This window comes from Ambystoma mexicanum, chromosome 11 (assembly GCF_040938575.1).
Source record: "Ambystoma mexicanum isolate Mex_15411 chromosome 11, UKY_AmexF1_1, whole genome shotgun sequence".
In the NCBI taxonomy this organism is placed as follows: Eukaryota; Metazoa; Chordata; class Amphibia; order Caudata; family Ambystomatidae; genus Ambystoma; species Ambystoma mexicanum.
The window spans coordinates 1,064,053,951-1,064,071,214 of record NC_090934.1 but is presented as its reverse complement, the minus strand read 5'-3'; the positions used below and the strand labels follow the sequence as shown (position 1 = coordinate 1,064,071,214).

Here is a 17,264-nt window from a genome sequence, read left to right as displayed (position 1 = left end):
GAAAATGTTAAGAACGCTCCAGCGGTGGCAGTTGTTCCTGGCAGCGGGTGCAAGTCGGTGTTTCGTCCAGAGGAAGAGGAGGTCTCGACGTGGAGGAAAGCTGAAGGTCGTTGCACTGCCAGGGAAGAAACCAGCCGCGGAGTTTCCAGGTTACAAGGTACTACCCTTTTCTTCGCGGTAGTGGTAAACCGTGGTATTCCGGTTGCCGGGGTGCTTGGCACGGGCAAGGCGGCCACGAGATGGTCCAGGAAGGCGAAAAGACGGGCAAACTGGTTATCCCCACCAGTCAAAGGAAGAAGACTCTCCGGGCTGGAGATCTCCTCTGTCGTCGGGAAAAGTGGTGAGACGGTTCAGCAGGGCTCCACCACTGGTGTCGTCGTTGCAGGTCGGCTCGGCTTCTCCCTCCTCAGATTCTTTAGGTCCTGTGGCGACTTCTGAAGTTCCAGTCCCCAAAGCCCTGCTTTTATGCAGAAAACCCCCATTCATTCAGCCTAGCTGTCACTCAAACATGCTAAGTGGTGAGCCGGGCGGCTCACCACTTGGGCCAATCACACAAGAGTGCGACTTGAGTTGCCGAGGCAACTCAGTCCAGGGTGCCTAAACCCCCTCCCACACCCCCTGTGGTACCCAGACAGAGTGGCAACACTTTTGGAGGCTTCTGTGGAGAAGCCCACCAAAAAGTGGAACAAAGGGCTCGACTTGGGTTGGAGTCACAGAAGCGAACACAAATGCCATTTTGGAACCAAGTTTCGGCAAAAAATACCAAACAGTGAACTTATATTAATTTAATAAACCAGCGGTATGTTCGAGGCTATTTTAAAAAGTGGTAGCCTCGAACAATGGGAAAATCCCATAGGAATATATTTGCGGTCGAATATAAAAAGTAGTATCCACTGCCACCAGCCAAAACTCGTCGGGGGGGACTGGACAGTGCCCCCTCGAACAACAGACCCCAGGGCAATCGAATTGCCCCGACCAGTACGTCCACAATATGATGGTTTGTACTGGATCTGTTCACAATTTGAGACTAATAAAGCCAATGGTGACTTTACATGCCCTGGGAGACAGTAGTCAGTCCCAGGGTATGGCGTATATGTTTGGGGGTTGCTACGACACCCCTGGGCTACTGCACGGAGGGTGCTGTGTAACCCACATACCAAAACACATGAAGCCCTATGGAGTAAAAGACCCCATAGCCCATAAAACACATACAACGTCAAGGGAACACCTCAAATCATGTCTAAGAGTGGGAGGAAAAGAGTCTCACTCTTAGCAAGAGAAAAAAATAAACCCCAAAAATCCAGCAAAGTTGCTGGGGGACTCACTAGGTTTGGGAAATTAGCCTTTACAGAGAATTCTCCCTAACACTCCGTTTGAGCTCCTTCATTCTTGTTCTATTAGATTGATCACCCTTAAGGTGATTTTCCTGGTTGCCATTACATCCGCAAGTTAGAGTTCTAGGGAAAATGGATGGTACTGAGATCAATAGGGTGCGGTGCCGCTATATTAACTGGCCCTGACGTCATATGGGGCGCTTAGAGGCATCGGACAGAGCTGACATGGGCCCCATGGCGATGCAAAGGTTTCTGGAGAACAGCTGCCCTGGGAAAGGGATATCATAGATGAGGAATCCGTGAGAGCAACATCCATCAGAAAGAACATTACCGAGACATAAGTAATTTTGTTTGCCTATAGCATTGCAGCTCTCCACAGTACCACTCCTGAGAAAATGTAAAGAACTGAATTGTAATGCACTCTACACCTAGCAAGTTTCAAACGTTTTTTGCATAGGTTTCCAAAGAAGTGTTTCGCATGTATGCAGAACTGTTGCTAATGTAACGACAAATGAATAAGTATACAAACGGGTTGAGAACCAGTTTCATTTGTGTTCTATTTTGTTTCACGCAGTATTTGCAGGTGTACAGCAGTCATTTGGGGCATATCCCTCCGAGGTTAGAAAAACTGGTAAGTAAACAGAGCAGTAACATCAAACTGCTAACTTTGCACAGAGTTTACCATCTTTTTACTGGTAATTTTATGTGTCTTTTTCACAGGTGAAGCTGTCAGGCTCACACCTGACACCTCAGTGCTATGCTTTCATCACATATGTGCAGGTAAGATTTTAAAAAGTAAAAAAACATTTTGCTGTGGCATACAAAGCTTTGAAATTAAATGGATCTTACTATATGCCTGTGTTTCTATTTCCTCACTGTGAACCCCACACTCTAAGAACCATTGATATAACATTTTAGAATATGTTAGGACGTTTGCCGTCCACATGCATCACATGAAGCTTGCGCTCCAAACTATTAGTGTCCTGCTTGCCTGCACATACTGGGATCTTATTGGCAGCGACCGTAGGCACCCTGATCCTTTACAGCATTGCATCCTTTCTGACATCAAACTATAATTGCTATGAATCTTGCTGCATAGCAGTAATGCCATGCACAAATATACCAGTTTGGTTGTACAATTTCGAAAGGCTGCCTACTCCTACACTGTCCTCATCTTTCTAAATCGCACCAGGCACAGGGAAGACTTGGAAATCTTTGAGTAGTGACTGGGCCTGGGGGTATGAGGGTGTCGGGTCATCTGCAGGCTGATTTGGTCATAGGATCGTAGCGCTGCCTGACTCCAGAAAGGACATCCAAGGTGTGTACATATTTATATAGGTTTATTACTCTGTACTGTTTGGATCCAAGACCAGCACCTTATGAGAAGGAGCCACCTGAGAGAAAGAGTGCCAATCAGGAAGTGTGGGGCTCCTCTTACAAGCACAGGTTTTTTTCTTCTGGATAAACTGTGGATAAATCAATGCTTTTGAGAAACAGGTGTCGGCGTGCTTGACTCTGAACCAAGCTACTCATTCACCACGCAGTGGTGCACAGCTGAATTTCCAACACAGTACTTATCCTAGATCAGTCTGTGGTCTCTTGTGATACATCCAGCTACATTAGATCCAGCATCTAAGCCTATTTTTTCATGGTCAAGGCGATTCTACCTAAATTAATGTTTACAGTGGCACCGCAAACGAAGCCAGGCATGATGCCAGTATCGGCTCCAGACGAGTATCCACTTTCTTCACCTGTGGGACCTTCTGCAGGAACATCACTTAAAATACGCACGGCCTGTTTTAGGGGAATTCTTGACCTAACGCGTAATATTTTGAGGTAGTTTGTTTTGGGGAGTAGGATGGACTGGGTGATATGGACCATATTGACACCCTCGTTCTTGCCCTGGCTGACTTCCGCAAGCGCTCCTGCGCCACCAGAGCCTTCCCTTCCCCTCTCCTCTGAATTATTCTTTTGTGCACCCTCTTCTCAAGAAACCCACAGCCGACCCCTCAAGCCCAGCTAACAATTGGCCGATCTCTATCACTCCTTTCCTGGGCAAACTCCTGGAAAAGATGGCCATCTCCCAGCTTAATCTTCACTCTCATCCTGTTGGTTGTCTCACTGACCATCAGTCTGGCTTCAGGGCAGCCAGAAGCACAGAAACGGCTCTCCTGAATATCCGTGAAGACCTGCTCTCCAACCTTGATTCTAATCTCCCCTCTGTCCTCATCCTACTCAATCTCTCTTCTGCCTTTGACACGGTCAACCATACCAGCCTGCTCAACCGCCTCAGTGATAACCTTGGTATCAATGATCAGGCCCTGGCCTGGCTGACCTCCTTCCTCTTCAATCAGCCCTCCAAGGTCCAACTTGGGTCCTTTCTTTCCTCTATCTCACTCTCCACTTGTGGTGTTCCCCTGGCTTTTCATCCAATACCTGGCACCCCTCGCCCACCGCATTGCTGCTCTCTGCTCCAACTTTTAGTGCAATGCAGATGACACTCAACTCGTTTTCAGGCTCCCCTCTACCACCTCCTCTCCCTTCTTTGACTGTCTGTCTGCAATCCAGGATTGGTGTGCCGCCAACGACCTCTGCCTTAATGCCAGTAAGACAGAGTTCCTCCTCATTGGTACTCCTGCACCTTCCTTTCCCGTCACTCTCTGGCCAGCCTCCCTTGGCCCTCTCCCTGCTCCCACCTGTGAGTCTAAGAACCTTGGGGTCATCTTCGACTCCATGCTTTCCTTTTCTCCACACATCTCCGACGTCTCTAAGAAGTCTAACCTCCAACTACACCTCGTTAGAGGTATTCTTCCTTTCCTCTTCTTCCCCCAGAAGCTTGCTGTCTCTAGAGTTTTGGTTCTGTCTAGGCTGGACTAATGCAATAGCCTCTTTCTAAATCTGCCTGCTACTACTATTCGCCCTCTGCAACTCATCCAGAACCGGACTGCGAGACTTGTCCTTGGCCTCACGCCCAGGGATTGTATCTCTCCAGCCCTGAATTCTCTTCATTGGCTCCCAGTGGCTGCAAGGATCAAATTCAAGACCCTTTGCATTGTCCACAAGGCCTTTTGGGGCCTGGGTCTGCAATACCTTCAACTCTCCCTTTTTGGAAATACCTTCCCACTCGAGCTCTTCGCTCCTCCACCTCTAACTCCCTCAGGGTCAGTTGCTTCTCCAAGCAGCGAGTTGGTGTAGAGCTCTCTCTTCGGCTGGGCCCTCCCTCTGGAACAGCCTCTCTGAAACTTAAGGAGAACCATCTTCAGTTCCGGAAAAGCACCTCAAGAACTTCCTCTTTTCTTCTGCCTTCTCTCTTCCTCTCCCCTGCTGATCTTTGTCTGTTTCTACACTGGGCATCGGGCTACCCTCTGATTTCGGGCACAGATCCCTGCACACCTGCACTGCCTCCCGGCATCCCTTGCACTTGGGTCTGTATCAGCAACCCTACAGTCCCTTTACCCGCACTTATTTTTACCCGTTGTCTGCGCCTAATTCATGCACTTGCCACCTGCTGGCCACACTTACTGTTGTTGTTTTTGATCACATGTTCAGTACTTTCCACTCCTCGCCTGCCCATTGCACTCCCCGCCCTTCCCTCTCCCCTGCACTTGCACGTTCTCAATGTCAGTGGGTGTAGTAAGATCAGTGTTTCTGTCCTCCCTTGTACCCTTCCCTTGCCTCGTCGCGCCCTGAAACATTTGCGTATGGGCGCAATATAAATAAAATATATCATATGGAAGAGCATGCGCCTGGTCTAGTATGTATGTATGGGATTTATAAATTATAAAACTAGCTGGGACTTTGCTCATGTCATAGGGAATGCACCCAGGGCCTTACAATAAGGGTGCGGAGATAGCAGGGCACCTGGGGTGAATAGGTGGACTATGGGAGGGATGAGCTCCAAAGGAGAAGAATTACAGTTCAGTTGAGCCATCCTTGGCTGCAAATCTCCAGGACACCCATAGGCTTGACACATGCCTGAGCTTGAATTTCTTGGAAATTTCACTCATCCTTCAATAAAGCTGATACCTTGAATCTGCTGGCTCTTATTGTTGTGACTAGAGTTCATATTTGGCAACATTTTGGAATCTGATGCAAAGGTTGACACTTTAATTCCTTTTTAATGGTTCTTTATCTGACATTGTATTTGCCCTTTGGGGAAAGCCTTCACCTGTGACTTATTTTTGCAAGAAGATTGCCGAGAAACATAGTCCCTTCAAGGATCAGAATAAAAATTTAATGTGCAGAAGCTAAAAACAGCTCCTGTGAATCAGGCCTTTCCTCCAAGTCTCTCTTCTTCGTCCCAGTACTTACTTGTGAGGTGGCACTCACCTTCCGCAGGAACCTTTCTTTTAGTTTTTCTCCACTCTTTTGCCCTGCCTGTTCCCTTTGTGGCATAATATGGCCCGACCCGCCACTTGCCTGTTTTTTTCCTTCCTGCCTTCAGCAGGAATGCTTCACGTAAAATCCTCTGCTGGGGGGGCAGGGGGCGGGGTGCAACATTCCTGGGAGCCCTAGGTTGGAGGGTGGGGTCCCTGGCTGGGACCCTCCCTTCCCTTGGGCTCATGCTCCCAGAGGTCCTGTCGAACTGAGGCCTTCTGGTTCAGTCGATGACCAAACGTCGCTGTTCCGGCATGCGCACAGAGCAGATTTGGTGGCGGTTGAGCAGGCCTCTGAGTGAAGACTCAGCCGCTGCTCTGCAGATGTCAGCGGCCCTGCTGGAGCCTGGTTCCTGCCGCCCTGGCACAGGTGTACTAGAGCTGTGTGGAAATTGGCCTGCGGCCCCTCTGGGTGGGACGGCTGGTTTTGCTGAGCAACTGACAATGCTTGGTTAATACAGGCTGGGCTGTGGCGTGAGTTGCTAGGCAACACGCTCACACTGCCAGCCCGGCCTGCATATTGGCGTTATTTAAGTCGGCAGGGAGAAGTAGGTCAGGTTCCTGTCTTCTCCCTGCCAACTACTGCTGGCTGCAGTTCCCAGTGGGGAAACCTACAGAGAAGAAGTGCCCTCTGATGCGCAGATCCTCCTCTTCTTCCTCCAGTTCTCTTGAATGGCCAGACAAAATGCGAAAGCACAGATGGATTCCTCCAGAGCGTGTGACGAATCCAAGGATAACGTCACTGATTTTATACCAGCACACACTATTCCACTGTTGGACGCAGAACTTGCCCGAAAGAGATTACCCTTAACTACCAGTCTAAACCCTTTTGTGCAGAACAATTGAAATACGCATCCAAACTGCCACCTGTAACAGGCATACCTAGTACTGGGACGAGGAATCCACAGGAGGAAGTACACAACTCCTGTCAACGTTCTAGTTGTTGCAAAACAAGCACAACTAAAAAGGAAATAAAAACATACAGAAATGTGGAACCAGAGAGTCGTAGTAGCAGTGGTCATAGAAGTTGTGGTAGCGGAGTTGGAGATTATAAACGGTGGAGTCGGGAAAAGGAAGAAATCAGAGGAAGAAGTAAAAGACAGACGATTGGTAGCCAAAAGGCAAGGATTTGGCCACTCAAACCGTATCTATAATGGGAGATCAGAGAGGTGAACAAATGCACTTTATTTTTTCCTACCTGTCGGTGTACCGGCTGGGAAAAGCGATGCAAGAGTTGGGGAGATCGGAGGGGGAGCCGGGAGACCCACCGCTTCTTCGACCCAATGGTGGAACCCCGGCATCATTGAGACGCAGCGTCTGCCGCAGTTTCCAGATGCGAGAGTGCAGCATTGGGGCTTGGGAAATGCTACTTACCCGGGTTTACCGGCTGTGGAGGCGGCTGTGGAAAGCTGCAGAGGCTGCCCCACAGCTGTAACGTATAACTGGAAAATTCCTTATACCTTATAGCAGCCAGAAGGTTGGAGCCTGCAGAGGGACGCAGTACGCGCAGCAGGAAACCAGGATAGACAGCTGAGAAACGTCGCTGCTGGGACAGATGGCGCAATGAGACCGCGGAAGGAAGAGGGGCTATGTGGACCGGCCAGAGCCCAAGAGGGAGTTCTTCACATTAAGAGCTTGCCGGGCTGGCTGGGAGGAGGGACAACAAAGCCTGTTATATATTAAAGTAGGGAATAAAAACTCTTTTGTATAGAGAAGGAAAAGAGACCAAGGGGGTCTTAGTGAAAGGTTAACACGTTTATCCTCAGCCCAGTATGTTGGGAAACAGCAAGCAAATAAATGTTTATTAGAAACGGCTTCCATTCTACTCTTCCTCATCACATACCTGTATGAATAATAATTGACAGGATAACAAAGCAATTGTTATGGCAATACAATAAAAGAAGGCGTTAGAAAACGCTCAACATAAACTCTTGTTTAAGTATAACAAAGCTGTAGGAGCTGGTGCACACAGTGGAGGCCAACACTCGTGACCGGCTTAGACAGGGCGTCAGGAAGCAACTAGGACAAAGATTGCTGAGGGCCCAAACAGACGTTTAGAGGAACAGAAGCAAAGACCCGAGAAGGCTTTGTGCCCCTGGCATCCCAAGACCAGGGAAGGCCTTGTGCCCCTGGCATTCCAAGACCAGGCAGGGATTTGTTTCTCTGGCATTTACTGGATAAAGAAGAATACAGAGGGATCACTAGGCCAAATAGGCAGAGTGAGGGAAAAAGGAGAACAGCTGTAGGAATACAGCCAAGGTATTGATTATATTATTTTCCCTAAATAGTAGTTTTGGTAAGAACATAGAGTGTGAAGGCCGGAATAGGTTTTGACACAGGGCGGTGCACATTAGTTTTGGACATTCTGACGATGGTCTCTTAAAGTAGTTTTGTTGAGGCAGGGAAATCCCCTCATAGAGATAGAGCAAGTGAGTCATTTCTCGCACCCCTTTTATTGTTTAAATAAAAGTATTGTGGACAAAGCCAAATTCCGGTACCCCACAACTGACTAATGTAAGTCTTCAGGAAAGAGGGGCTTATGAGAAGGAATAAGCTCAGACTTTCCTCCTCAGACTTCCTGTCATCCTCAGAGGACTCCTGCTTCTTCAGAGACATCCTTAGGGGGAAATATCTGGATAAGGGAGCAGTGGCGAACGTGTTGATACAGTTTGCCCACTAGATGGTGTTCCCAGACTCTGAACCCCCACCGCCTGTTCCAGGGGCGACCAGAGAGCCTCCACCAGAGTTTAAGTGTACTCTGAGACTGGCCTTCCCCTATTTACTGAGATGAGGTAGGAAATTCTGCATGAGTGGAAAGAACCCAACAAAACTGCAGTTCTCCGGTTTCTGGAAAAGCTTTACCCCCTAAGAGGCAAAGACATATCACTGCCGCAGACCATACAAGTTGATGACATCCTCCCCAGTCTGGTAGCAAGGTCTTCCATGGCACCAGAAGAGGCAACGGAGGGCCTCAGGGACTAAAAGGGGGGGTGGTGCCTTGAAGAGGGCATATAGACGATCCCATCTGGCCCTAAAGGCTGTGACTTATTCCTCTTATAAGGTGGAGACAGCATTGGGAGGTGGGGGGGGGAGCTGCGAGCCATGCATAAAGCCATAGAGGACGGTATGGATCCACTCCCTGTATTGCAGTCAGGTCTCCAATAGAGTTCATGTCTGACCTGGCATTTGACAGCATTTAGGCTTCAGCAAAGGCCATAGGGTCAGTCATTGCCGGGCATAGGCAATTGCATATTAAAGATTGGAGGTTGGATTCTCATCAGAAGAATATTGCATTGTAGATCCTATTCCGAGAATAGATTGTAGTAGCCTGTATCTTCCTTGTCTGAATGGAACCATGGGTGCCTGCCTTCTCTCTGGCCTGTTGGAATGTTCCCTGAGTGCTCTGTCCTGTGTGTTCCATGTTTATCAGTTGATAGAGTGAGCTGTCTGCCATAAAGTGTGAATATCCATTATTTCTGTCCCCAACCTACCTACTGTACCTGCCACCTGAAGATCCTGTCTTACCAATAAAAGACACCTTCCCCCTACAACTGTCTCCTGGTCATCCTCGGATTCCCAGAACCTTTATATATTACACAGTGTTATTCAGCGAGACGATTGAGTGCAAAGTCAATGTGTCTTTAAAGCAGATAAACATGCAGGCAATGTTGTCCATGGCTACTTCGAACCATATCCTTGCCCACCACCGTTGCATATCTGGGGCTGTAGGAGCTTTCCAACTGTGGGTCAGCGTTATTCTAGCTGCTACCAAGAGATGAGTTACTAGTTTTTCATTTTTACTGGCCAGGTTATATTTGCCCCAGCATCTTCATTGACTAATAGCACTGTGAGGAGGTCCAGTGGAAGGTCCACCTCTGCTATTTTCTTTGTGTAAAAGCACCTCTTTCCAAGAATGTAGGATGAGCCCACTTGACCACCTTACATGATACTGGGTGCCCTGGGATTGTCCATAACGCCAACAGTTAGGGGATATTTATGGATTCATGTGACAAAGCTGCTCTGGAGTTAGATACCAACAGAACAGCAGTTTGTAGATGTGGGGTGAGATGACAAAATCTTTGGACCCAAGGTACTCATTCATTAATTTTGTACAACAGAATGGTTTCCCAAGTGTGCACCATAAGCCCCATGATGTGTGTTCACTCACGTTGATATGACTCCCTCCCTCTGTACTCCCTACCGAAATGTGTTGAGGCAAATCTCCAGAATTGCGACCTGTGTTTTTTGTGTGTGGGATTGTTTTCCTCTGTCTCTTATTTTTCAGTTCCCTCTGTTGTGCAGTTCTTTGTCAGGCGGTGTTAATGCATAATTTAAACCAATGGATTATACAGTACTGCATTTATGGCATATATGTCTATTTGTTCCTGTTGATTACCATTTGGGATGTTACTATATGTCTGATGTACTTACTATACTTTGAAATCCAATACAAATTTGATTTTTTAAAAAAAAGAACATGCGGTCAAGCTGCATAACAATACAGAGCACAAACCAAGGTCCTCCTTTCCCTCTAAGCAATCTACAAGGTCCGCAGATCTGGGCTGAGCAACCGGGGGCACCCATCCGTTGGTCGAAAATGGATGCCCAGATTATCTCCTGCCAAACAGAAGTCCTGATACCAGGCCAGTTGGGGGTTGGCTACGGATGTTCTGGACCCACTGGAACCAGCTTTCGAGGGATGTCTGGGAAAACAATCTGATTTTCTGGGATTACAGGCTGGAATTCTCATCGCTCCCATAGCTGTTAGGTTCAGTTGCCACACCACCCCCCAGAGAGCAAGACAAGAGGAGTCTAATGCACCTAACCATCCAGGAGCTATGGACCAAGAGGGCCATCAAGAAGGGTGCCCAGTCAGGCAAAGCGGCAGGAAGTTTACTCCATTGCCTTCCTGGTCCCCAAACCCTCTGGGAAATACTGCCTTATTGATTTGAAACAACCGGATCGGCATGTGGTTAGGATGCATTCTACTAGATTCTTTCCTCCCACGGATTCTTCATCTATGATATATGTGACAAATTTACTGATGTCGTCCCTGTTCCCCTAGAGGAAGTCCCTTCACATGTGGTCAGGGTGGTGCGACCACAGTCCCCCTGGTAATGGTGAAATGGGGGGAGGATCACATGGGGAGGGATACCGCCTATGGGATTAGGGACGACTGTCAGGAGAGTACGTGATATGTTCCCTACTCTCATGACCCTAACCCCCACACTAGTGTTCCCCGGGACCTTCTTCTAAATATTAAGACCAGGAAGAGCCCTGTTCCTTTTTGGGCGAATAGTGGTACTGTGATGAGGAAGAAGCCCTGAGTAATGAAGAGCATGTGTAAGAACAAAAGTGTTTGGTCTAGTCTTTTTCCTTACCCAATTGGTCAGGCACCATTCAAAATGAGCATGGGAAAAAAGAATGAGAGACTCTGTCTCAGTGCCGAATCGGGGTGCGGTAGCCAGTGTACACACAACAGGAGAAAAGCAGGAGAGGAGGAGAAAGGATCCCGAAGAGAGGTGTGCACACCGTATACCTGCTGGGAAGGTCTGCATAGACAACGCTGAACCGCGAGGGCCAAGGAAATACGCAAACGGAGTCAGGGAAACCAGAAGTCAAGAGCAAGAAATGGTGAGCCCACGGGAGAGGGTTGGGACACTGAGGCACTGTTGGGAAAAGCACGGGAGGCCCTGCACAGTGGAAGTTACACCTGGGACCCATGGGAAAAGAAGAGCAGACATTTAATAACAGGCAGCCCCTGTCCTGGGTGGAACTGGGTTTGCCGAATATAGACAAAAGAGGGAAACAGCACGAGAAATAGGTCTGGGACCCAAAACAAAGGAACTTTGAGAGGCCGGGGAGGTTAGTGAACCAGGCATACTCCTTAAGGTAAAAAAGGAGTTCAAGAGTTGTCATCTTTTAGCACTGCATTCTCAAGGATCTTCATAGTGCCAGTACTTGGTAATCCAGGAAACCAAGTCAGGGAAGGAGATTGAAAATCTAAGACTGAGCGAAGTAATTGAAAAGCCAAGAGAAGAGAGGCTACCTCTCTGGCAGTGTGAACATTGTAACCTGGGGTAGGGAATCAACCCCCTTGTATTGACTAAGAAGTAATTGAAAAGCCAAGAGAAGAGAGGCTACCTCTTCGCAGTGTGAACATTGTAAACGGAGAAAGGGACTCACCCCCCACCCCCCTGGTATTGTTTGAAAAGTAATTGGAAAGCCAAGAGATTAGAGGCTACCTCTTGGCAGTGTGAACATTGTAACGAATTGAAGGGAGTCAGTCCCCCTGGTGGTGTTGGGAAGCGTGGAGAGGCTAGAAGCGGAAGGCATCTTTGTGGCTTTGTGAAACCTTGTGAAAGGCCAAGGGAAGGAAGAGTTGCCCCCACCACCCCCATGGCAATTAGAGCTTTGTGTTGCACCTTTTCTATTGAGAACCTGAGAAACATCAGGGGAAGCGAATCATTCCCCCTGGTGTTACTTGGAAAACTTTATGTTGGAACTTTAAACTTTTCTTTAGCTTGATTTAGTACCCAGGCAACAATAGGTGAATTGGAACTGTGGTAACTTAAAAAGTAACGGAAATCTGGAAAAAATCTCCTTTACAATTCGATATTCTTCCAGAGGAAGGGAGTCATCCCTCCGTACCTTGAAGTCCCGTTGTGTTCCCTTTTTGTTTCTTATTAGTGTGAGATCTGGAAATAGGAATTTTTGACACAGGATAGTGGACTACTTTGATGTCTTTGAGTTAGGGAAACCCCTTGTCGTTATAACGCGAGATAGGGTTTTCATTAAAATCACTTTGGAATAAAAGTTTCTATCAACCTCAATGCCACCACTGTGTCAGTGTCCTGCTTCATCACCATTACATATCCCAGCACAGCTGTTCTCCGACGACACGGCAAGCGCTTCCCGAGAGACAAAGGAAGGGGTGCCCAGCAAGGTGGCATTAAAGTGTTCACGCTTCCCGCTGCACCCCAGGGCAGAAACCTCACTGGTGGGCTTCGCCATTCACCACCGGACGGTGGGGTTGGGGGCTTCCTTCTTAAACCCGGAATGATGAAATACTTTGTCCGACTCTTTGGCCTTACAAGTCATCTGGCAGGGATATTGCCTTCCATTCCTTCAGTGTCCCCCGGACAACGGCCCTCCGGCTATCGTTCTGTCTCCAGATGTCCGTCACCTTCTGTCGAAAAGCACGATCAAACTAGTTCCCTAATAAGGAAGGGGTTGTACTCCACCTATTTTCTAGTGTGGATCTGTGGCTGCTGAAATTGTTCCTAAGCAAGGACAATTTCAAGATGGTTACTCTAGCCTAGATTCTGCAAGCCCTCGATCTGCACGACTGGTTGGTATAACTGGACCTTCAGGTTGCGTACTTCCATGTGCTGATTCATCAATAGCACAGGAGGTACTTGAGGTTCGTGCTCAGTCAACACCATTACCAGTTCAAGGTCCTGTCGTTCGGGCTTTCTTTGCCTTCCATGGCTTTCATCAAGCTGCTAGCAGTGGTGGCGGCTCGCCTTCCGAAGGGAGGGCATTCATGTCTTTTACTACCTGGAGGACTGGCTATCCCTGGCAATCTTTTGTCTGAGCACATGCTCCGCACATGCACTCTATCGCACCGCCTGGGCTTTTTCCTAAACTTCAAAATGTATCAGGTTTTGCCATCCCAGTCCCGCTAATTTATCGGTGCTGGCTTGGACACTCGCCTGGGCAGGGCCTTCCCACACGAGGATCGAGTGGCGAACATCTTTCGAATGTTCAATGTCCTCCAATCCCAGGGACTTCGGCCTTCATGTGCCTTCTGGGCCTCATGGCCTTCTGTATCCTAGTGGTGCCGGAGGCTAGGCTGTGCATGAGACTGTGTTAGTGGTGATATGTCAGACCCTTTGCATGTCTCACACCAGGTAGCTCAGGATCTTGCATGGTGGGCCGTGCAAGACAACTTGCTGAACGGTGCATTGTTTTGCATACCTTGGCCCCGGGTGATGGTGGTCACGGAAGCATCTCTGACTGCTAAGGGCGCTCAGCTATCAGATCTACCAGTGAGCGATGTGAGAAACCTAGGGGTATTCTCCCATTAAGACCCTGAGAGTCTTCTATTCAGGTGGCCAGAAGAGGGTCATCGCTCTTGGATCCCAACCCTGGGGGTGGACGAGCGAGGGAGAATCACCTGGCTACGGGAATCCGGGGTTACCTTTGTGGAAATACCCCAGGCGGGATGATGTATTCTGACGGTGCGATAGAAGAGGAGGAGGAAGTCCTGGGTGCCTTAATGGGATACATTGATTCCTGTCACCCAAATCCAGGTCTCATTTTCCCTAATTCAAATTCTGTCATCAATGACCCAAGGGGGAGGAAGTAGAGTCAATTGCCCAGGGTGGGTAACGAAGAAAAACTAAAACAAGGACAGAAGTCTAATATTAATATCCATTCATCCTCTACCAATCTAGATCACAGGAAATACCATCAAAACTCATGTTTGTATAATCGACCATCAGGAATAGGGAAGGGGCAACCATCCCCTTGAGTGAAAACCAGGCTAGAGGATTTCCCTATGTCCACTGTCGATTCCCTGATAGAGTAGCGGGAAATAGATCTATACTCCAAAGCCCTTCCATCACCCCTCTCCATTTCCAATCAATACTGGGATGAGGAAGAGGCAACCCGGGAGCAGTGAAGATTACCCATAGAAAAACATGGGGAAAGTAAGGGAAACCTACTATAGAAATATCTCAAGTTGTGCCACTAATAGTCCGGCAGAGTCGGGCATTGATTAATGACCACTTACACCTGACTCCACTTGACTTTTTCTTTTTTTTTTTAAACATCTTTTTATTATCATTTGTTAGCCAGAATAACAGTCGATTGGAATCAAAATACTGGTGCATGCATGGTTATGAGAAGAGAACATAATACACATTTCTAGTTCGGGTTCGGAGGAGTCCTTCAATTTTTGCACTTTGTCCTTTCTGAGGCCCCCTCCATCTACCCTCCCTCCGGGTTGATCTCACCATGCTCCGTCTCTACAGCCTCGTTAAATATTATCCCCAACAACAACTAACACTTCTTTCCCCGCAAACTGAGTTGCTTCCATGTGGCGCTGGTAGGCGAATCGTCCTTGTTGTGGTGTGGAGCCGCTTAATGTTAGCTTTCATATTGTTAGCGTGTGTTTCCTCCTTTGGCCCATGCCTTCCCATGTTGCTGGTGTTTCCCTCATTCACTTTTCTTCCTCTAGATGCATGGTTCTGTTAATTCTCTGAATTTCAGAGCTCTTGGGGGTTGTGAGTCTGATGTTGCATGAGGGCCGCTGTTTCCATTCTGCAGGTTTCTGGCTAAAAGTGCGTTTAGTGCTGTCGGGGCGGGGGAGTTTTTGCTTTCCAATGAGTGATAAGGAGCTTGCGTGCTGTGAACAGAATTATGTTCATAAGTTTGCGTGGGAGCCCCTCTTCATGCAGATCATTGGCCTCCGCTCCAAGGAGCATCACTTTAGGTGTAACTGCAACTGTGGCCCCTGCGATGTCATTTAGCTGTTTATGGACTTCCCTCCAGTATGGGGTGATCCTAGAACAGTGCCAAAGTATGTGTCCGAAGGTGCCTATGGCTCCGTATTCCTGCCAACATTAGTCTGTGTGAGTTATCCCCATCCAGTGTAGTGTGGTGGGGGTGCGTTACAGTCTCTGTAGTATTCTGTATTGGACCTCCCTGTTCCTCTGTTTTATCGAGACTAGCGGTATGTCAGCGAAGTATTCCCTGAGATCTGCTTCTTCGATATGGGAACCTAGATCCTCTGTCCAGATGCGTGCAAGCGTGTGGATACGGTCCAGATTCTGCGGGGCTGTCATTAAGTAGAATGTGCGGAGGTGTGGGAAGGTTCCGATGTCCTGCCCCATCTCGGTCTCGCAGGGGGCTGGAGCTATAGGTGGGTGGAGTTTGGCCATGTGTCTATGTATAGTGGCGCAGATTGAATGATATGTTAACCAGTCGCCTTCGTTCAGGCCAAGTATTGTGCGCGTGTCTTGAAAAGCCTGCGGTGTCCCCCCTTCCCATATGTCCATGATTTCTTGTATGGGCCCAGAGGTGGTCCTGATTTCGGTGTATTTTCTGTTTCGTGCTGAAGTGCAATGTTGCCCTGTTGCTGGCGCATGGCGGTGCGTGCTGTGTTTGGATCCCTTGCGCTGATATGAGCTTGTGCCATTGGGCTAATGTTGGCCCGAGTATGGGATGTTTCTTAATATTGCTCGGGAGCATGTCTGGGGGAGTGGCCATGATCTCATTTGGTTTAAGAGGTTGCATTAGGGCGATTTCCATTGCTCTCCAGCTGGAGTCGTCGGCTGTATTCAACCATTGTTTGATCCAACACAGCTGTGCCGCTTGCTGATAGGCCTTGAGCGAGGGTGCCGCCAGGCCTCCGTTTGCCTTAGAGGCCTGCAGGACTGATAAGCGGATTCTGGCTTTCTTCCCCTTCCATATGAACTTGGAGATTGCTTTATCAAGGTCTTTCATGGATGCTGATGTAGGGCTGGTAGAGATAATCATGGCAACAAACGTGAGTTTGGGGAACAAGTTCACCTTCAGGGCGTTAATGTGCCTGATGAGTGATAGATTTAGATTGTCCCATCTTTTAAGGTCTTGGCATATACCTGCTATCTTCTGGGGGTAATTTAGGTCTCTGATGTTTTCAAATGAGGTGTTGATGTTAATGCCCAGATACTTTATGTGATGCGTTTGGAAGTGGAATGGCGCTACTCCGCCCGGGTCCCACGGGATGTCTGGTCGCAGTGGCATGACCTCAGACTTGGTCCAGTTTATAATGTACCCTGCCATTGGTCCTGTCTCGAGTAAGAGTGCCCTAACTTGCGGGAGAGCTGTGGGGCCGTTGCTGACATAGAGGAGCATGTTATCGGCGTAGAGGGACACCCGGTGTTCCTCCCCCCCTGTATGATGCCTGACCATCCCTTGTCTGCCCGTAGCTTTATCGCTATTGGTTCGATGGAGAGGGCGTACAACAGTGGCGAGAGCGGGCACCCTTGAGGCGTGCCTGATTGTAGTTCAAACGCTGCGGAGGTGATGCCGTTGGTTACTATGGCCGCTGTGGGGCCCGTGTAGGGTAGTTTAAGTAGCCCGACTAGGTATGGGGGGAAGCCATATCTTGGGAGGACTTTGAATATACATTCCCTTTTCGACGTCTATTGCTAGTATGAGATCATCCGGTTCTCTATCCCCTGCTATCATATGTAAAAGCCTTCTGATGTTATCACTAGATTGCCTGTTCCGGATTAAACTGGTTTGGTCTTTGTGTATAATGCTCGGTAGGCTGTTTTCGATGCGTTTGGCGAGACATTTAGCAAGGACTTTAGCATCAGCGTTTATTAGCGAGATGGGCCTTTAGGAGCCACACTGCTCCGGGTCTCTTCCCGCCTTGTGGAACACTATTATATTTGCGCCGAGCATGGATTGGGGTAGCCTACCGCTTGCTGTTGCTTCTTTAAACACTTCCTCTAGCTGTGGTGCCATCCCTTCTTCAAGCGCTTTATATAAGTCGATT

General features: G+C 48.4%; 1 protein-coding gene across 4 annotated transcripts in view; it reads left to right on the top strand.

Moving 5' to 3' along the window:
• Positions 1–17,264, top strand: part of FANCI (FA complementation group I) — a 1,757,660-nt gene that overhangs the window by 1,435,992 nt on the left and 304,404 nt on the right. For all 4 annotated transcript variants that reach the window (XM_069624307.1, XM_069624308.1, XM_069624309.1 and 1 more), the window contains 2 exons: positions 1,909–1,965; positions 2,055–2,114. In XM_069624307.1, coding sequence (XP_069480408.1) covers positions 1,909–1,965; positions 2,055–2,114 — 117 coding nt within the window. The remainder of the gene's footprint in view (positions 1–1,908; positions 1,966–2,054; positions 2,115–17,264) is intronic.